The sequence below is a fragment of the Bos javanicus genome, chromosome 6, assembly GCF_032452875.1.
Source record: "Bos javanicus breed banteng chromosome 6, ARS-OSU_banteng_1.0, whole genome shotgun sequence".
Lineage (NCBI taxonomy): Eukaryota > Metazoa > Chordata > Mammalia > Artiodactyla > Bovidae > Bos > Bos javanicus.
The window spans coordinates 113,295,570-113,316,842 of NC_083873.1; the positions used below are offsets into that span (position 1 = coordinate 113,295,570).

The window sequence follows — 21,273 nt, forward strand, 5'->3', positions numbered from 1 at the left end:
AGACTGGTGTTGGGAGGGGAAGACTTTCTCAGTAAGGGACTTAGAACTGGGTTCTTCCAGTTCCTGGTGGGGCTGGCTATTCCAATGAGCTCAGAAGGGTGACTGACTCCCCAGGCAAGGTGCAGGTGGAGACCCCAGAAAGGCATCCAGCCATGGGAGCTGCCCGGGCAGAGGCCAGGGACTGGACAGTGTGTGCAGTGTTCAGGGATCCGGGAGTCATCGGACACGACCTTATCCTGGGGCACATCTGGTGGAGGATGGAGTGGAAAGAGAATCCAGGTTCACACCAAAGAGACCTCCAGTGCTGACCTTGGTGACTGGCCTTGACCCTTCAAGCTCCAGAGGATTTTCTGTACATTTCCAAGCTTTTAAGCTTTGGAACCCTGCCTTAGAACATGGGTCACCTTGGGCAGCTGACCCTTCTTTCTGCAGCTCAGTGTCCGCACCAGTAAAGTGGGCTAACAGGAAGAGATGAGTGAGGAGCTCATGGACCCTCATCTCTGGGTGGATGCTCTCCCACCCCTCCTGGGAACCAAGACCCAGCTTGAACAGATTAGGAGGGAGTTGGACGTCAGACCCCACGTGTCTGCTTGTTCCTCCCCCTGGACTCTGCAGAACTCGTCTCACCTGCCTCAGTTTCTCTTGTTCCAAGGGGCACCGGGGTGAGGGGTGGGTCAGGTACAGCAGTAGAGCCTGTTCTCTGTGTGCAGGCCCGGAGTCTGGGGGCCACTTTGCAGTGGTCTACAACCCGCTGGCCTGGACAGTCACCACCATCATCACCCTGACTCTGGACTTCCCCAATGTCAGCATCACAGACGAGTCAGGCCGCCCTGTCCCTGCACAGGTAAGGGTGACATCCCATCTATGGTGCATGCCCTGTTGCTGCCCCTGCTTTGGGCTGGGGCCCCAGAAGTAGGCATCTAAAAGGAACATGTGACACGCTGCCCTCACTGTGAGGACAGTGTCCTATGGGTGAGTCACCATCAGGGTCAGTGGATCCACCCAGGGGACTGACCCTGGGCTTTGGGCATCTGAGTTGACCAGAAGTCTGCTCTACTCTTCCTGCCCTGGAAGGTCTCATGGTATCTTCAGCTCCATGGGAGGCATCCACCCACAGTCCAGCCCCTCATTGGGAATATATATATATACACATATGTGTACATTTCTACTTCTCATGGGGAAGCCAGAAATAGTCCTAATTGTGCATTTATGGAGGTGCTGTCGTAGGGGCAGGCCCCAGCTATGACATCCACATCCTGTGTGGTCCCTCCTCATCTCCTTCCCAGACCTGGGGCTAGACTTGGTTCTGGAGGTGACCCTACTGTTACCAAGCCAGCCCTTTCTTGAAGAGGTGAGAGAGGGAATTTCATCAGTCCATCATTCCAGAAACACTGCCAAATGTCTGTTCTGAGCCTGGCCCCAGATGAGTGCTCATCCCTGGACTGTGGAACCATCCTGGGATTCAAGAAACAGACAGTTAAGGCATGGGGTGATGACCTGGCAGGCAGGGCAGTGATCCTTAGCTGAGACAGAGGAGGAAGATTCCTCTATGTCAGGGTCGGGAGACATGAGGGTGTTGGGATGAGTAGATCCAATATATAACATCCCCCTCCAACCCAAAGGCACCACCCACTAAGTCTAAATGCTCTTAAATATTCAGATCAGATCAGTCGCTCAGTCGTGTCCGATTCTTTGCGACCCCATGAATCGCAGCACGCCAGGCCTCCCTGTCCATCACCACCTCCCGGAGTTCACTCAGACTCACGTCCATCGAGTCAGTGATGCCATCCACTCATCTGATCCTCTGTCGTCCCATTCTCCTCCTGCCCCCAATCCCTCCCAGTATCAGAGTGTTTTCCAATGAGTCAACTCTTTGCATGAGGTGGCCAAAGTACTGGAGTTTCAGCTTTAGCATAATTCCTTCCAAAGAAATCCCAGGGCTCATCTCCTTCAGAATGGACAGGTTGGATCTCTTTGCAGTCCAAGGGACTCTCAAGAGTCTTCTCCAACACCACAGTTCAAAAGCATCAATTCTTTGGCACTCAGCCTTCTTCACAGTCCAACTCTCACATCCATACATGACCACTGGAAAAACCATAGCCTTGACTAGATGAACCTTTGTTGGCAAAGTAATGTCTCTGCTTTTGAATATGCTATCTAGGTTGGTCATAACTTTCCCTCCAAGGAGTAAGCATCTTTTAATTTCATGGCTGCAGTCACCATCTGTAGTGATTTTGGAGCCCAGAAAAATAAAGTCTGACACTGTTTCCACTGTTTCCCCATCTACTTCCCATGAAGTGATGGGACCAGATGCCATGTTCTTCACTTTCTGAATGTTGAGCTTTAAGCCAACTTTTTCACTCTCCACTTTCACTTTCATCAAGAAGCTTTTGAGTTCCTCTTCACTTTCTGCCATAAGGGTGGTGTCATCTGTGTATCTGAGGTTATTGATATTTCTCCCGGCAATCTTGATTCCAGTTTGTGTTTCTTCCAGTCCAGCGTTTCTCATGATGTACTCTGCATATAAGTTAAATAAACAGGGTGACAATATACAGCCTTGACGAACTCCTTTTCCTATTTGGAACCAGTCTGTTGTTCCATGTCCAGTTCTAACTGTTGCTTCCTGACCTTCATACAAATTTCTCAAGAGGCAGATCAAGTGGTCTGGTATTCCCATTTCTTTCAGAATTTCCACAGTTGATTGTGATCCACACAGTCAAAGGCTTTGGCATAGTCAATAAAGCAGAAATAGATGTTTTTCTGGAACTCTCTTGCTTTTTCCATGATCCAGCGGATGTTGGCAATTTGATCTCTGGTTCCTCTGCGTTTTCTAAAACTAGCTTGAACATCAGGAAGTTCACGGTTCACATATTGCTGAAGCCTGGCTTGGAGAATTTTGAGCATTACTTTACTAGTGTGTGAGATGAATGCAATTGTGCGGTAGTGAGCCTTCTTTGGCATTGCCTTTCTTTGGGATTGGAATGAAAACTGACCTTTCCCAGTCCTGTGGCCACTGCTGAGTTTTCCAAATTTGCTGGCATATTGAGTGCAACACTTTCACAGCATCATCTTTCAGGATTTGGAATAGCTCAACTGGAATTCCATCACCTCCACTAGCTTTATTCGTAGTGATGCTTTCTAAGGCCCGCTTGACTTCACATTCCCGGATGTCTGGCTCTAGGTCAGTGATCACACCATCGTGATTATCTGGGTCATGGAGATCTTTTTTGTACAGTTCTTCTGTGTATTCTTGCCATCTCTTCTTAATATCTTCTGCTTCTGTTAGGTGCATACCATTTCTGTCCTTTATCGAGGTCATCTTTGCATGAAATGTTCCCTTGGTATCTCTGATTTTCTTGAAGAGATCCCTAGTCTTTCCCATTCTGTTGTTTTCCTCTATTTCTTTGCATTGATCGTTGAAGAAAGCTTTCTTATCTCTTCTTGCTATTCTTTGGAACTCTGCATTCAGATGTTTATATCTTTCCTTTTCTCTTTTGCTTTTTGCTTCTCTTCTTTTCACAGCTATTTGTAAGGCCTCCCCCACAGCCTACTGAACACCTAATATGTGCCAGGTGTTACTCTAGGCACTGGAGAAACTTTAATAATCATGTAGACAATAATCCCTGCTCTCATGGGGCTTCTATTCTAGTGGGGGATGCAGGAAAGAAGAAAATAAGAAAGTGTAGGAGTGACAGATGACAATTGTGGTGGAGGAAATCCTTCAGGACAAGTGTGGGATGTGAGGTGGCAACAGGTGTCTTCTTTAGCTCAGAGAAAGGCCATGCTGGAGACTGTGAAGTGAAACATGAGTTTCTTCATAGATCCCCCAAACCCTCCACACAGGACTCAGAAATGACACATGTTCCCTAGAAAGTGAAGGACCTCCTGCATAGACCTCGTGTCCTCATCCAACTCCCTTCCCTGAATCAGATGACATGAAGATGGAGAAAGTCCTGTAGGATAATCTGGAAACCTCCCTCCTTGGGAAAACTGGAGGATTAAGAGACAAGGGAGCCCCCTTCAAAGAGGTCAAGGGAATGGCATGAACAACGGCTCAGAGGCAGGAACAGGAGGGAATGTGTGAAGAGGGCAGGTGGTTTGCAGCCCCGATGGAGAAAGAGGAAGGAGGGAGAAGAGTTTGGACCCGGTTGAGCAGGGAGGATGCAGGAGGGGAGCCCAGCTCAGCCCAGTTTTGAATGACCCAACTGTCTCTGTGCAGAGCAAGCACCCCATCCACCAGGTGTGTAAGCCCAGGATTTCCAAGGGGACTGAGGCATCTTCCATCCCTGACATCCATCATTCATCTTTTCCCTCAGGCCTTTCAGGTCCAGAGTTCAAAGGAGATGCCCTCTGCCTATGACCTGCGCATGCTGACCACAATCCCAGGACTCAGTTACCGGCACTACAGCATCCGGCCCAGCAGGAGTTCCCAGAAGGCCACTGGGGAGACTGCACCCTTTGTGGCCAGCACCCAGCATTTTGGACCCAGACTCAGGAGACGTGGCAGACAAGTGGGCTACCACCTGATGCTTGTGGAGAATGACTGCTACACCGTGTTCCTGGACACAGACACCAACCTGATGCACAGCATCTGGGAGAGGTAAGGTGCAGCCATTGTGCCTCTGAGGCCAGGAGCACCCTGGACCTGGGCAGGTGATGCCCCACCTGGGTCTCCATTTCCTCAGCTGCAGGGCGAGGGTGTGATGGTGATGAAGCTCCCTGCAGTGAAACCAGTCTAGTTGTGGGAATCTAAGCCAGGTCCATACAGCCTTTCTTGAACTTGTTCATTCCAAAAATTTTAATCCTCAGAAAATGGGGTATATCCTAACACACCCCGGGAAAACATACTAATCATGAGATCAACTTTTTAAAACTGAGAGCCATATGAAATCCATCTATTCACCCACAGTCCCATCCACTATGCACTCACACAACCACTTATCTATGCATCTAACCTTCCTGGTTTCCATCCATCATCCATCCATCCATGCATCATCCATCCATCCATCCACCCATCCACTGAACTATTCACTCACCACCAGCTATTCGTTGGCAGCAGAGAGGGCAGCTGAGCCCCAGGAAAGGCCCCCAGAGCCCTGTCCATGGTGAGGTCACATGATAGGCAGTTTCGACACCTCTTCAGCTCTTTGTCCAACGCACCCACTTCTGTTTCTTGATGTGATCTCCTAACAGGAACAGAAGTTTGCCAGGGAGAGGGTCAAGGAACCGGGGGTGGGGGTCCAGGCACCGGGCAGAAAGTGAGGTAAGGAAAGAGAAGGAGGAGGCAGCCAGAGAAAGGGAGGAAGACAGGGCACATCAGTCTGAGGTGAGTGTCACCTGCAGCTCAGCCCTGTCATCTGTCAGCAGTCTGCAAGCACAGACCTGGACCCCCTCAATAGGGCTCCCTCCTCCAGTCAACCCACAGGTCCTTCTTGAGAGGGCATGAGGCACGTAGTCAGGGCTGACTGCAGAGACTCTGGTGGAACAGAAGAAATGGGCTGTCACCCCAGTAGGTTGTGAGTGACTGCCCCCCCCCTCCAAGGGGTCATGCTTTGAAAGGTGGAGTCTGCAGGCCAGCTTGAGCTCTGTCATCACTCAGGCCCCATGCCCCTTCTGGAACACCCCTGAACAGCCAGGTCCGTCTCGCCACCCCGTTCTTCCCTCCCTCAGGTACCCCATCCCTAAGCCAGGACCCCACATGGCGCTCCCCAGGGGAAGAGCATGTGTCCTGCTGTCCACCTTCCTCACCCTGTGTGTCTTTAGGTGCTTTTGTCTCAGGGAGGACAGCATGTTCCTTATGATGCCACTTCACATCCCAGTAGGGAAACTGCCAGCGCCTGCTGCAGAGTCAGAGAGGGGAGGCTGTGGGGACTGAGAAAGGGTGGTGCAGAGTGGGCGTAGTGGGATGAGGCCCCTGGAGCCAGGTGTGAGGCCTTGAAGGGCAGGAGGGAGTCTGTGGGTCAGAGAAGGGGGCAGTGGTTCCTGGGAAGGACCCGCACGTGCAAAGGCCTAAGGCAGGGAGCCAGCATGTGCACAGACCACCCCAGGGCAGTTTTGCTGGAGGAGGGCCTTTGTTCTTTTATATACATCAAGGGTGTTGCTGAAAGGCACATACCATCCGGGTCATCACTTTACACTGTACACGTCTGTGCTGTTCCCTGTGATCACAGCATCGTACAGGCATCTCCACACTCAGGTTAGGACAGTTACATCACCCCCGAGAGAATCCTCACATGTCCTCTTTTCACCTCCCTCAGGGACCTGGCTTCCCTGCTGGCTCAGGTGGTAAAGAATCCAGCTGCAATGCAAGAGACCTGGGTTCAGTCCCTGGATTGGGAAGATCCCCTGAAGAAGGACATGGCAACCCACGCCAGTAATCTTGCCTGGAGAATCCCATGGACAAAGGAGCCTGGCAGGCTAGAGTCCATGGGGTTGCAAAGAGTCAGACACCACTGAGCAACTAAGCACACACACAGGGCTACCTGGCTAGTGGAATCTCCTGGACTTGCTTAATTTAGACATTTCAGTCAATGGAATCACACCCTACGGGGCCCTTTGGAGCCTGGTATCCTTCACACGGTGGTTGTTGTTCTGTCGCTACAGCATGTCCGATTTTGTGACCCTATCAATTGCAGTGCCCCAGGCTCCTCTGTCCTCGACTCCCTCCGGGAGTTCACTCACATTCATATCCATTGTGTCAGTGATGCCATCCAACCATCTCATCCTCTGTTACCCCCTTCTCCTCCTGCCCTCAGTCTTTCTCAGCATCAGAGTCTTTTCCAATGAGTCTGCTCTTCTCATCAGATGGCTAACGTATTGAAGCTTCAACTTTAGCATCAGTCCTTCCAATGCATATTCAGGGTTGATTTCCCTTAGGATTGACTGGTTTGATCTCCTTGCAGTCCAAGGGACTCTCAAGAGTCTTCCCAAGCACCACAATTTGAAAGCATCAGATCTATGGCTTTATGGTCCACTTCTCCCATCTTTGCATGACTACTGAAAAAACCATAGCTTTGACTATACAGACCTTTGTCGGCAAAGTGATATCTCTGCTTTTTTAGTGTGCTGTCTAGGTTTGTCATAGCTTTCCTTCCAAGGAACAAGTGTATTTAAATTTCTTGGCTGCAGTCACCATCTGCAGTGATTTTGGAGGTAAAAATTAAGTCTGTCTCTGTTTCCATTTTTCTCTCTTATATTTGCCATGATGTGATGAGAATAGATGCCATAACCTTAGTTTTTTGAATGTTCAGACTTAAGCCATCTTTTTCACTCTCATCTTTCACCCTTATCAAAAGGATCTTTAGTTCATCTTCATTCTCCACCATTAGAGTGGTATCATCTGCATGTAGGGCTTCCCTGATAGGTCAGTTTGTAAAGAATCCACCTGCAATGTAGGAGACCCAAGTTCAATTCCTAGGTCGGGAAGATACCCTGGCAAAGGAATAGGCTACCCACTCCAGTATTCTTGGGCTTCCCTTGTGGCTCAGCAGGTAAAGAATCCACCTGAAATGCAGGAGACCTGGGTTTAATCTCTGGTATTGGAAGATCCCCCGGAGAAGGGAAAAACTACCCACTCCAGGATTCTGGCCTGGAGAATCCCATGGACTGTAAAGTACATGAGGTTGCCAAGAGTCGGACACAACTGAGGGCTTTCCACTTTCACTTTCATCTGCACATCTCAGATTGTTGTTCTGCTGACAATCTTGATTCCAGCTTGCGGTTCATCCAGCCTGACATTTTGCATGATGACTCTTCCACTCAGCATCATATTTCCAAGTTTCATTCACATTGCAGTGGGAGTGAGACCCAGTTCCTCTTGGGGGCTGATTTATATTCCACTGACAGATATTCCTGGGTTCATTTATCCAGTTCTCACCTCATGGACATGTGGGTGGTTTTCATTCTGGGGCTTTTGTGAATAAGTCCACTGTGAACATGCATGTACAAGATTTTGTGTTGACAAAAGCTTTCCTTTCTCTTGGGTCATTTCCTAGGAGTGGAATTGTTTGGTCACAGGAAACTCTATGTTTAACACTTTGAGAAGTTGTTGGACTGTGTCCCACCCAGCTGCACCATTTTTCAATCTTATCCAAAACTATGAGGGTCTGATTTCCCCATACCCCACCTGCATTTGTATTAACTGCCTGGTCCATATAGCTACCCTAGTGAACGTGACGTGCTATCTCACTGTGGCTTTGATTTCCAACCCTATGGACTGTAGATGTTGAGCATCTATTCATGGGCCTCTTGGCCATTTGTGCATCTTCTCTGGTGAAATGTCTTTTTAGATCCTTTGCCCATCTCAAAATTGGGCTGTTCTTTATTGTGCAGTTGTAAGAGTTCTTTCAACTTAGGAAGAATTACTACAAACAAACCTTGTGAAGGTGATGGAATTCCAGCTGATCGATTTAAAATCCTAAAAGATGATGTGTGATAGTGCTGCACTCAGTATGTTAGCAAATTTGAAAAACTCAGCAGTGGCCATAGGACTGTAAAAGATCAGCTTTCATTCCAGTCCCAAAGAGGGGCAATGCCAGAAAATGTTCCAACTAATGTACAGTTGCCCTCATTTCACATGCTGGCAAGGATGTATTCAAAATCCTTTAAGCTAGGCTTCAGTGGTATGTGAACTGAGAACTTCCAGGAACTAGAGGTCAAATTCCCAACATATGTCAGATCAGGGAAAAAGCAAGGGAATTCCAGAAAAATATCTATTTCTGCTTCATTAATTATACTAAAGCCTTGGATTTGGATCAAAAGAAACTGGAAAATTCTTAAAGAAATGGGAACCGCAGACCACCTTACCTATCTCATGAGAAAACTGTATACAACTCAAGAAGCAAGAGTTAGAACTGGACGTGGAATAACCAACTGGTTCAAAATTGGGGAAGGAGTTCCTCATGGCTGTATAGTGTCACTTTGACTATTTAACTTATATGCACAGTGCATCCTGTGAAATGCCAGGCTGAATGAATCACAAGGGGGAATCTAGATTGCCAGGAGAAATATCAACAATCTCAGATATGCAGATGATACCACTCTAAAGGCAGAAAGTGAAGGAGGAACCTAAGAGCCTCTTGATGAAGGTGAAAAAGGAGAGTGAAAAAGTTGGCTTAAAACTCAACATTCAAAACACTAAGATTATGGCATCGGGTCCCATCATGTCTTGGCAAATAGAAACAGGAAAAATGGAGAAAGTGACAGATTTTATTCTCTTGGGCTCCACAAATTACTGCAGCAGATCGTGACGTAACGTGAAATTCAAGATCCTTGTTCCATGGCAAAAAAAAAGCTATGTGAAATCTGCACAGTATATTAAAAAATGGAGATACCACTTTACCAACAAATATCCATATACTTAAAGCTTTGGTCTTCGCAGTAGTCATGTGAGGGTTTGAGAGTTGAACCATAAAGAAAACTGAGTGCCAAAAAATTGATGTTTTTGAAGTGTGGTACTGCAGAAGACTCTTGAGGGTTCACTGGACTGCAAGGAGATCAAACTAGTCAATCCGAAAGGAAATTAACCATTGATATTCATTGGAAAGACTGATGCTTAAGCTGAAGCTCAAATACTTTGATCATGTGATGGGAAGAGCCCATTAATTGGAAAAGATCTTGATGCTGGGAAAGATGGAAGGCAAAAGGAGAAGGGGGCAGCAGAGGGTGAGATGGTTAGATAGCATCACCAACTCAATGGACATGAATTTGAGCAAACTCCAGGAGATAGTGAAGGACAGGGAAACCTTGTGTGCTTTAGTGCGTGGGGTCAGAAGATTCGGACATGACTTCGCAACTGAACAACAGCAACAACCAGGAAAGGGAAAGGATCTGATGTCATGTGAGCTCTGGTGGGTCCATCCTGCTCTTATCCAAACCAAGTGCATGAGCCTCACTAAGTGAGCTCACACATGTCACTGGTGCACTTAGGAGGTTGTTTGTGTTCCCCCCCTTGGCCCAGGCTGGCATCTCCAGAGGCTCTGTCAGCCTGGGTCCCAGAATGAGGATGAGATGGCCATGATGATGACACTCTTTTCTCTTTCCTTTCTGTGCAGGCAGAGTAACCGAACAGTACGGGTGACCCAGAGTTTCATGGAGTATCATGTGAAGAGTGATTCCAATCATGACCCCATTTCAGATAATTATGTGTTCACACCCAGTGGTAGAGCAGAGCCAGCGTGGGAGGCTGTGAGGATGGAGATTGTGGAGGGGCCGCTGGTGACTGAGATCCGGCAGTACTTCTACAGGTGAAGGTGGCCCCCTGGTTGTGCTCAGCACATGGAGGTGCTCACAGGCAGGTGAATGGGGAAATGAGGGCCCGTCATGCTTCAGACACCCAGCTCCTGGACCTGGGCTTGGTACATGGTCCTTCCTCCATGGAAGTTCGATGAAGTCATGAGCTGCTCCAGTCTCTGCAGTCCTGCTCTGCTTGCCTGTGCTGTGTCACCTTGGTGGTACCTAAGTCTAGAGGCGGGACAGGAGCCCACAGTGACAGTGACCTAGACATGAGAGCAGTTCTTGTGTTTTCATTAGCAGGACAGACAGAGCCACCCAGGTATGACTTGGTAACCAGAACCTTCAGAGAACTGGGTTGCTCCTGTTCTATTGCCTGAGCAGGCTCCCTGTACCCCTGGCGGCAGGAAGGATGGAGGAAGGGAAATGGAAGGAGAGGAAGGAAGAAAGAAGAAGGGCAGGGCACCCAGAATGCTCCCAAGTCTTGACCTACCTCTCCTGCTTCTCCTCCAGGGGGGTGAACGACAATGAGCCCACATTCGCCATCTACTCCTGGCTGGCCCGCGGGCCCCAGAGCTCTGACGGGGAGCTGCTCTGCCATCGCATAGAGCAGGAGTACCGGGTGGGCCCCTTGGAGCTGAACCGTGAGGCCATCCTGAGGACAAGCACTGATCTGAACACGGGGCAAGTCCTCCACTCGGACAACAATGGCTACCAGATGCAGCGCAGGCCCTACCGGCAGAACATGTGGAACACCATCGCTCGGGTACACCCTGAGCTGTCCCGGGGTGTGGCAGCCACAGATCCAGTCCTGGTGACCTTTCTCCAGAAGGCAGGAGAGCCCCTTTAGGTCTAGAGCATCTCCCAGAGCCCAACTGCCCTTTGTCCGCCCCTAGGGGCTGTGGCCCAGGCATGTTCAGACCTGGTCTCAGAGTCTGGGGCTGCCGTGTGTGAGGTGTGTCCTTGAGGTTTCCTATGTCCACCGCGGGTCTTACTCGGTCAGTGGGTGACCCACTGGGGGCTGCTTGAGGATTAAGCATGTGGTACCTGGCTAGGCCTGAATGGGGTGTGACCCTCCTCTGCTGCTCTGAGCTGAGCCACAGCCTGGCTGCCAGGGAGGGCTGAGCAGGGGCTGAACTCCAAAATCAGTCAGCTCCCAGGGCTTCGCCCTCCAAAAGCGTGACCTTGGCTGAGTCCCTGGGTGTCCCTGGCCCTCGGTACTCTCCTGGGAAGAGAAGTGCACTGAGCCCTGGGATGATCCAGGGGCAGTGCTGTGCTGACCACCTCCTGAGCCTCCATCCCTGTTAGTTTTCGCTCCTTCCACTGGAGCCCTGAGAATGGGTGTGGTTCCTCCCTGCTCTGTCTTCCTTGAACCTCTGTCCCTTCATCTCTGCAGCTGTTCCTCACCCATTGTGACCTGGGCTCCAGAGAGTCTGGGGAAATCAGCCCAGGACATCTTGCTCCAGTAGAACAAACAAACAGAACAAAAAGTTGTATGAGCACTTTCCAGCCCAGACACCAGGCCCTTTCTATTTGGAACCCCTGGCTGGGGGCCATCCCTGGAGGGACTGGCACAGATGCCTTATTGTCTCCCTCCACCAGGGGGACCTTTTGGGCACATTTCATATATGGGGAAACCAAGGCTTAGCTGGGCTGAGTCCCCCAGGGCATAAGGTCAGGAAGCAGTGGAGCTGGATTGAATCCCAGTGTGTTCATCTCACAAGTCAGAGCCCCTCCCATCACTACTGTGCCAACCTGGGCTGCTGCTGTGCCCATGCAGGAGGCCGCCTGGGGCCAGAGGGAGACCCCAGACCTGCTGGCTGACCTGGCCCTCTGCTCTTACCACCAGCCTGCCAATGTTTCTGTCCACAGAATTACTACCCCATGGTGCAAATGGCTTCCATCGAGGACTTACCAAGCAGGCTGGTGCTGCTGTCTGAGCAGGCACACGGCATCTCCAGCCAAGGGAACGGGCAGGTGGAGGTAGGAGGAGGCCCCTTTGGTCACTCTCCAGGACCCCAGGGCCCAGGCAGGCCTGGTCAGACAGTTGTCCCCTGTAGGTCATGCTCCACCGGCGGCTGTGGAACAATGACCAGTGGGCCCTCGACAATAACGTCACACTGAATGACTCCTCAGTCGTCCACCCAGTGTTCTGGCTCCTGCTGGGACCCAGGACACTCATCAGTGGCCTGCGCCAGAGGAGTGGGCTGGCGCTGCAGCACCGGCCCGTCGTGATGCTCAGAGAGATGAACGGTGAGGTGGGGGGTCCCACAGTGCACCTGTCATCACTGCCCCGGGTGAGCCGACCTGTCTAGCACTGGCGCTGAGCTGGTGCCTGCAGGGACCTGAGCTACTATGGGGCAGGAAGTGACCAGGGACCTCAGATCTAAGCCCCTCTTTGTAAACGTGGGCATCCTGAGGTTAAAGAGGTTTCAGTGACTTGCTCAAGGTCATACGGCTAGTATGAGGAAATGAAACTCCTCTTTCAAGAGCAGAGATCCCAGAGAAAGTTTCTGACTGGTCCTGATCAAATCATGTGACCCGAGACTGACCAATCCCCATGGCCTGGGAACTGTGAGGGGATGGTAGCTCCAGCTGGAGCCCAGAGTTGAGCAGAACATCTCCTGGAAGAGGAGAGCTCGGTCCCTCTGGGCAGAGGCAGCGATAGATGACAGCACAGAAGCTGGCTTCCTAGAATTGTTCACAGAGCAGGTCTCTGTGTAAACTCGCTGCATTTTATGGAAGAAATGGCATCTTCTCTCTGGTCTCAGTCTCCCCATCTGCAGTTTTGAAAGGGCTGGACTAGAGATTCAAGGCATTTTGGGGCATTTGCACCAGCAGGTGCTTCAGGCTGCCTGTGGTGTGGTTGAAGGAAAGAGATCAGATTAAATGGGGGCCTTAGTGTGGAGAGCTAAGAATGCAGAGAGGAGAATTTGGCCCAAAGCCTTTCCTTGTTGTCCATCTGCCTTGCAGAAACTGCCCACAGAGGCAGTTGGAATGGTTCTTGGAAGCAAGAGGCTGTGACACTCCCCTCAAGTGTCCACCTGCAGATCCTCAGCATCCCCGGCTGGAAGTACAGCTCGAACCACACAAAGCACCTGCGGACTCTCCAGAAAGGTGAGGCAGGTGTTCAGGTGTCCAGACTCACTCCTGCCTCCACATGTCAGCCATGTCCCCAGCCCTTCACCGTACAAAGGACTCTCCTCAGAGTCGTCCAGGCTCTGTGAGGTCACCTGGTTCCCTTATCTGGCCAAAGACGGATCTGAAGCCTCAGGGAGGCGGGTCACTCAGCAAGCAGAAACAAGGTGCGTCTGGATGACGTCAGGTGCTGTGACTGTGTACAGAGGAAGCCCCCAGCAGGGGGTCAGGGAGGGCTTCCTGGAGGAGGAAACAACTGCCAGGAACCCATTATTCATATTGGGGTTGCTGCAGCTTATCTGCTCCCTTAACTCCATGCTTTTCAAAGGATGGACTGGCTGTGCCTCAGCCACTCCCCTGCTCCATGAGACCCACCAAAGGCTGGCACGCTCCAAGTGTCTGTGAAATGAGGAGAAGGTGGAAAAAGGCAGAGGTCATCTTTGTACCTGATAGAGGGGCATTGCCAACTGTGGCTCAAGTCTGTAGACATGAGAATTCTAACACTGACACACAGCATCTCCACTTGTCACAGAAGGTGAGATGGGGGAGCCTCACCTGGGGTGACAGAGCCTCTGCTACTGTTATGTGTGTCAGGCTAAGTGCACTGAAAACGCATCTTCCGGGGGCAGCTTGTGCCAAAGAGGAGGCCAAGGGGGCTGGGCTGGGCAAGTCCACCCTCCTAGAGAGACGTCGGTAGAGACTGCATCAGGGGAGCCACAGGGGATGGCGTGAGGCCTGCTGCCTCTCATGATGCTTGAATCCTCGAGGAATCTCCACCAGCATGATCATTGCCATCATTATCATTGTCTTCACCATTATTGTCATCACCATCACAGTCATAATCACCATCACCACCATCACCATCACCACCATCACCATCATCATCACCATCACCACCATCACCACAATCACCATCACCACAATCACCATCACCACCATCACCATCATCACACCATCAGGACCATCACCATTACCACCATCACCACAATCACCACTGCCGCCATCATCACCATCAGCATCACCATCACCATCATCACCACACCATCATCACCGTCATCACCACCATCATCACCATCACCACAATCACCATCAGCATCACCATCACCATCAGGACCATCACCACCATCACCACAATCGCCATCACCACCATCACCATCATCATCACCATCACCACCATCGCACCATCAGGACCATCACCATCACCACCATGACCACAATCACCATCACCACCATCATCACCTCAGCGTCACCATCACCATCATCACCACATTATCATCACCATCATCACCATCACCACAATCACCACACCATCACCAACATCATCACCACCATCACTACCATCACCACAATCACCAACATTATCACCATCACCATCACCATCACCACCACCATCACAGCATCAGGACCATCACCAGCATCACCGTCACTGCCCTCATCACCAACATCACCATCTTCATCACCATTATCCTGGTCAACTTCGTTTTCTGCTCTGAGAAGCCCTTCCCTGATTCTAGAGCTCCAGTCCCTAATCTCAGCACTTGATGGAAACAAGAGACTTTGCAGGCCCCTTAGGCTGCAGTAACAAGGAGCCCACATGCTCTCAGTCCTCCTCACACAGCACAGGTCACTTCGTCCCTGTGCTCTGTGGGGTTGTCAGCATGGGTCTTTTCATTTGGTCACCAAGGACCCAGAAAGTGGAAGCTGTATTACAACACATTTCCTAGGTCTTGGTGGCAGTGACCTGACACATCAATCCTGAAGATGGCGCCTCATCTTCAGGGTTACGAGGCCATACCATGCTTCACAGTGGCCAAGCCAGAGAGAATCTTCCAGAGAACTGGAAGGTGAAAGGACGAGCCCAGTGAAGACCCCACCAGTGAATAAGAATCAGCGCCGGCTTCAGCGTGGGTGGTGGAGGCGGTAGCTTTGGCTGCACCTGGGGTGGATCCTCCCCCTTCTTCTTTATGCACACCAGCTGTGTGTCTGGGCAAGTGCCTGCCCCTCTCTGAGCCTTGTTTGGCTCATCTGCGAAGTGGGGCTGTGTTAGCTGCCTCTGAGGGACGGTGAAGATGTGAAAGGGAGGTGAGAGTGTGAAGAGCCAGGCCAAGACTGTGTCCTCATTCCACCTTCCTTCTGTCCCCAAGACCGAGAGCACGAGGCCAAGGCAGACCTTCGCCGTGTCCTGCTGCGGCTCCAGCACCTGTATGAGGTGGACCAGGACCCCGTGCTGTCTCGGCCTGTGACGGTGAACCTGCAGGTCACCTGCCCCTCCCATGTCCCGCTCCGACATCACTGAGTCAGGCCCCAGGAGGAGGCACCTCGGGAGACAAACCTTGGTGACTGGGTGTTTCCTGGGGTGGCCCCACCTGCCTGCCACCTGCTGGGAGTGCTGATCAATCTCGGCACTTGGGAGCAGCTCCTTCCAGCCTGTTCCTCATCTGTAAAATGGGACTGCCCCTCCTCCCGCAGGGACTTGCAATACAATGAATGTGGGGGATCCTGTCCCTGGGCCCTGGTGTGGCCGCCCTTCTTCGTCGGGTTCTCTGCTCAGATCTGCTGTCCGGGTGCTCAGCCCTCCCTGTGCTCTGTCCTGCAGTCTGTGCTGCGGGGACTGGGCTCCGTGGTGTCCGTGGAGGAGCGCTCACTCACAGGGACCTGGGACGTGAGCGAGATGCACCGCTGGACCTGGAGCACGCGGGACCCTCACGGCCACAGAGGTTCGGGCACCCTGGTCCTGACCCCGCCCCGGGTAGCCAGCCTGACCCCCAGCCAGACCCCAGCTCTTCCTCTAAGGCCTGTGTGACCTTGAAGTGGTGCCCTCCTGCCCCAAGTCTAGGTCTGCCTGCATCCGCCACAGAAGGTTCACAGTCTTCAGGAGAGTCATCACACAGACTATGTATGTAGGCTGTGTGTGCATGAGTCCGAGACCACACACCCTCTCCCTGCCTTGGGTGAGCCTCATCTTGCAAGTATACCCTCGGGTTCTGACATTTGCCCCGCTGTGCGTTGCACTGTGCCACACAGCCAGCTCCTGCAAACCACAGCCTGCCTTACTACTCTATCTGCGCTGCTCCCTCTACCTGCAAGGCCCTTGTCCCCTTTATCTGGGCATCTCCTAATGGGGCTCTTCCAGGTCCAGGGCTGAATCCGGGGCCTCCTCTGCTCTCCCCTCTCCCTCAGTTTGCTCTGACCCATTTATCTCCTCTTTGTCTACTGCACACAGCATAGTCTGGCTACATAGGTAGACACTTTGTCAGTCTTGACTGACAGATTAATAGAAGGCTGGTTAGTTGGGTAAAAAGGATATAAAGAAGGGTGGAAGGTAAGTGAATGCTGGACAGGTGGGTGATTGGATGATACATGGTTGGAAAGATGAAGGAAGAAAAGAAGATGGATGGGTAATGGATGGGTGGATGGATGGATGAGGAAAGGAACGATGGAAGGAGGGAAAGAAGATAGAAGATGGATTGTTGAGTAGATGGTGAATGGATGGATGATTAAATGGTGAATGTTTCGATGGATAGATTGATGCATGGATGGAAGGATGGATGGATGAGCGTGTTTCAACCCAAGGAGGAAGCCTAAATCCCAGGCTGTGACCCCTCAGTGGAGTCCGCTGAGATCAAGGACAGGGCCCACTAATGACCTCACTGATAAAGCTCTTAGGAATTGAGTTCCACACCCTATGGGATAGGAGGCCAAGAGGGACCAGGGCCCCCTCGTGGCCTCAGTAAGAAGGCTCTTATATACATATACAGGGCCACAACCCATGGAGATATGAGGCCAAGTGGGGCCAGGACCCCTGTACATGCCTTCACTGTGCTGTCCCTCAGAGGAGGCCAGAAATGAGAGAGTGCCCCTGGCAGTGAAGTCCTGTTGAGAGGGGTCAGCTGAGGGCTGTAACCACAGTGGGAGCCACAGACGCAGCAGGAGCCCTGTTGCAAGGGGGATGCTGGGAGGAGGGGCCCCGGAGAAGCAGGTGGTCCAGGGGCCATGCTGAACTGACTCTTTGTGCTCCCAGGAAACTCCAGTCGGCCCTCACCACCGCCAAGAGGCCCCGAGGTCACCATCTACCCGAAGGAGATCCGGACGTTCTTCATTCACTTTCAAGAGCAGTGAGCCCTTGGGAGATTCTTGGTCCCAGGACACAGGAAAGCAGCCTACAGGGATGAGGGGAAAGCTGCCAATCTGGAGGGCTAACAGCAGGAAATGGACGGATGGGGGGTGTTCTGACTTCTTAAATAAAATTGCATTAAGGACCTGTGTCTTCCCCTGCCCACTGGAGCCAGCCCTCTCTCTCCTCTCCTATCACAGACAGTAGCTTCACACACACTCACACTCCTGCTTCACCTGCAAGAATCAAAGGCAGGAAGTTCTCCCAAAGACAGAAAGAAATAATCCCCAGTGATACCAAAATGTCTGCAGCCTTGCCAGATCTCAGCAAGTCCACCAGTGTTAACAGTGACCCTGCTGTGTGACTAGTGACCTGAGGTGCCAGGAGCCAGCATGGTGGGGACAAGAGGACTTCATGGCCCATGGTTTCTATGTTGGGAAAGCTGTGGAAAGGTTATTCCTGGCTGGAACTGTATAAACACCTCACAGACACAGCTTGAGGCCCCCTCTTCCTGTAGGGTCCCCCGCATCCTGCACTGGAAAATTTCATCTGCACTCCCTGCAAAAAAGAAATGCAGACAGGAAATCTATCATTGAGCTGGGGCAGACATATTGAGGAGTCCATTTGGGGTGATGCAGGCACCCAGCAGAGGGCTTCTTGTGGTGGCTCCAACGCTCTCTCAGGCTGGATGTCTTTCCCTAAACAGAACAAGGCAAACACAGCAGCTACATGCAGGAAGGTACGTCCAGTCTCCTCTTCCAGAGGAGTCTTGAAAAAGTTGGAGGATGGTTGAGAAGAGAGATCACTGGGCACTATCCTCTGGGAGGTGAGGCAGGCAGCTGGGATGGATGCTAAACCAGTTCCAGCATTGTGAAGTGTTTGGAAGGGTGATGTCCATGAGCACTCATGGAGCTGGCTGAGGTCAAGGGGCCCTCTGATCTTTTGCTGCCTTGACCTGGAATGGCAAGAGGTGGGGTGGCCAAGCAGAGCCTTTGGGGGTCATTCCAAGAAAACCCCCAAAACTCCCATCTGGGCTGTTGGTGGAGCCAGACTCCTGGGTGCAGGGGATGTCAGGATTGTAGGGGGCTCTCAGGAGATATCTAACCAGGTCACTTCTAACAGGACACCTCACCTGGGCCCTTGGAGGAGCACCTAGGGATGACACCAGATCACAGCCCACAGGCTGTCAGGATCTGTGTGCAACAGAGGTCCTCACACAGAGTCTGGGACCAGCCAGGTGTCCCAGATCCTAGAGCTTCTTCGGATCTTAGAAAGAGATAAACAGTACCTGTCCTGTATCACAGAGCACCCAGCAGTGGATTTAGGACAGCACCCATGATCACAGGCTACAAAATGTGTCTCCCCAAAATGTGTATGCTGAAGTCCTAACCCCTAGCACCTCAGAATGTGATTATACTTGGAGATATGGTCTTTAAAGAGGCAATTAACATAAAAGAAGTTATCTTGTTGTTTTGTTGTTCAGTTGCTAAATTATGTCCAACTCTTTGCGACCCCATGGACTGCAGCACTCCAGGTCTCCTTGTCCTTCACCATCTCCCGGAGTTTGCCCAAGTTCATGTCCATTGAATCAGTGATGCCGTCCAATCATCTCATCCTCTGCCACCCTTTCTCCTTTTGCCTTCAATCTTTCCCAGCATCAGGGTTTTGTCCAGTGAGTCAGCTCTTTCAGTGAGATATTAGGGTGGGTCCCAATCCAGGCTGACTGGTGTCCTTGTGAGAAGAGGAGGCTGGGACACAGATGCACAGAGGGATGACCGTGTGAGGACACAGTGAGAAGATGGTCGTCTACACATCCAGGAGAGAGGCCTCGGAAGGAAACCAACTCTGTCTGGTCTTGGACTTCCAGCCTCCAAAACTGTGAGATAACAAAATTATATTCACTGGCCCACCCAGTCCCTGTTACTTTGTTATGTTGACCCTGGCAACGTCACATGAACATTTACACAGTGAGGATATGATATGCACAGGAAGTAGCACGAATAAGTGCTACAAATGCCCTCACATCCGTCAGGCCATGTTTACCAGCAAAGAGGTCAAAAAGCAGTGTTTCATTTTCAGAGCTTTTTAGGTTTCAGAACTACAGCTGAGCAAGTGTGGAGCACTGTAAATTCATAATCAATTTAGAATAACTGTTAAATCGTAAAATTTACTTATTAACCTAAAGTCAATTCTCAGTTTCTACTTATATAAATTTTAGAGGATTTAGTTAACAAATCCCTCCAAGCATCACCAAGGAAGGGCAGACACCAGAGGGACACAGGGGCCTTGAACTTATTCATACCCATGACAAATCTCCAGGGGAAGAGCTGGGAGGGTATTCTGAGCATCAGGCTCTGATGGACCCTGCAGGGAGGGACCCACTAATTGGCTTAGAAAAACGTGCTTGACACATCGTTGAAGGAAAAAGTGAATCCGAGTGTAACCAAAAGCAAAGGTCCACCTGCTCGACGCTCAAAAGCCAGTAAAGAAGCAAGGATGGTGGAAAGTAAAATTTGCTTTATTTTGGAGCCCCACAACCAGAGGGGTAGGGGGAGGACAGATGCCTGTCCAAAGGCTGACTCCCTGCCACTGACAATCAGTGGGCAAAAGCTTTTATAGACAGAGGGAAGGGGCTGCATGAAGAAACAGCACAGTCAGCTCTGATCATCATCTTGAAATTCATTCATTAGCATCAGCTTGATTGTTTTAAGCACAGTTAATCTGCAGTTCTTGCAGTGGTTTGTTTCCATTTCTTTGAGGCCAGTTCTTGGAACTGTGGCCGCCTATGCCATAGCTACAGTCTGGTCAGGTAGTTACCTTCTTCCACCCGGTGGGGGTTTTAATATCTACGAGAAAGCTCACAGTATATGGCTTGGAATATAAGTCCTTAAGAAGGAACTAAATGTCCCTGGCTTTGCTTAATGACAAAACTATAATTATTTAGTCTTATTGGACTATCTTCATTTGTTTCTGCCTTTTCTCACTTCTGTGATTAAACTTTGGCTAACTGTTTCCACATACAAAAGGCAAACAGAGGACATGTGGGGAGGGGGACCACAGGGCCTGGCTCCATGACAAGAACACCCTCACATTAGTTTTCTTCAGTTCAGTTCAGTTCAGTCACTCAGTCATGTCCGACTCTTTGCAACCCCATGAATCACAGCACACCAGGCCTCCCTGTCCATCACCAACTCCCAGAGTTCAGTCAGACTCTCCTCCATCAAGTCAGTGATGCCATCCAGCCATCTCATCCTCTGTCGTCCCCTTCTCCTCCTGCCCACAATCCCTCCCAATATCAGAGTCTTTTCCAATGAGTCAACTCTTCGCATGACGTAGCCAAAGTACTGGAGCTTCAGCTTTAGCATCATTCCTTCTAAAGAAATCCCAGGGCTGATCTCCTTCAGAATGGACTGGTTGGATCTCCTTGCAGTCCAAGGGACTCTCAAGAGTCTTCTCCAACACCACAGTTCAAAAGCATCAATTCTTCGGCACTCAGCTTTCTTCACAGTCCAACTCTCACATCATACATGACCACAGGAAAAACCATAGCCTTGACTAGACGGACCTTTGTTGGCAAAGTAATGTCTCTGCTTTTGAATGTGCTATCTGTGTTGGTCCTAACTTTCCTTCCAAGGAGTAAGCGTCTTTTGTTTTCATGGCTGCATCACTATCTGCAGTGACAGAGTACTACAAACTAGGTGGTTTTTAAAAAAAGAAAAAGAAAAAAAGGTGATTTATTCTATCACAGTTCTGGAGGCCAGGAGTCTGAAATTATGGTGTCCACAGGGCCA

At 50.7% G+C, this 21,273-nt stretch overlaps 1 protein-coding gene across 3 annotated transcripts in view; it reads left to right on the forward strand.

Annotated features, from left to right (window-relative positions):
• The window catches only part of LOC133249894 (epididymis-specific alpha-mannosidase-like), a 52,888-nt gene extending 35,261 nt beyond the window's left edge, over positions 1 to 17,627 (forward strand). The window contains exons 10-19 of one of the 3 annotated variants that reach the window (XM_061420908.1): positions 711 to 844; positions 4,317 to 4,600; positions 10,053 to 10,244; positions 10,744 to 10,996; positions 12,103 to 12,213; positions 12,291 to 12,483; positions 13,204 to 13,347; positions 15,513 to 15,625; positions 15,965 to 16,085; positions 17,390 to 17,627. In XM_061420908.1, the coding sequence (XP_061276892.1) occupies positions 711 to 844; positions 4,317 to 4,600; positions 10,053 to 10,244; positions 10,744 to 10,996; positions 12,103 to 12,213; positions 12,291 to 12,483; positions 13,204 to 13,347; positions 15,513 to 15,625; positions 15,965 to 16,085; positions 17,390 to 17,487 (1,643 nt within the window). In that variant the 3' untranslated portion in view covers positions 17,488 to 17,627. The remainder of the gene's footprint in view (positions 1 to 710; positions 845 to 4,316; positions 4,601 to 10,052; positions 10,245 to 10,743; positions 10,997 to 12,102; positions 12,214 to 12,290; positions 12,484 to 13,203; positions 13,348 to 15,512; positions 15,626 to 15,964; positions 16,086 to 17,389) is intronic. The other 2 variants (XM_061420909.1, XM_061420910.1) reach the window with 2 other exon arrangements.
• Positions 17,628 to 21,273: the final 3,646 nt, after the last annotated feature.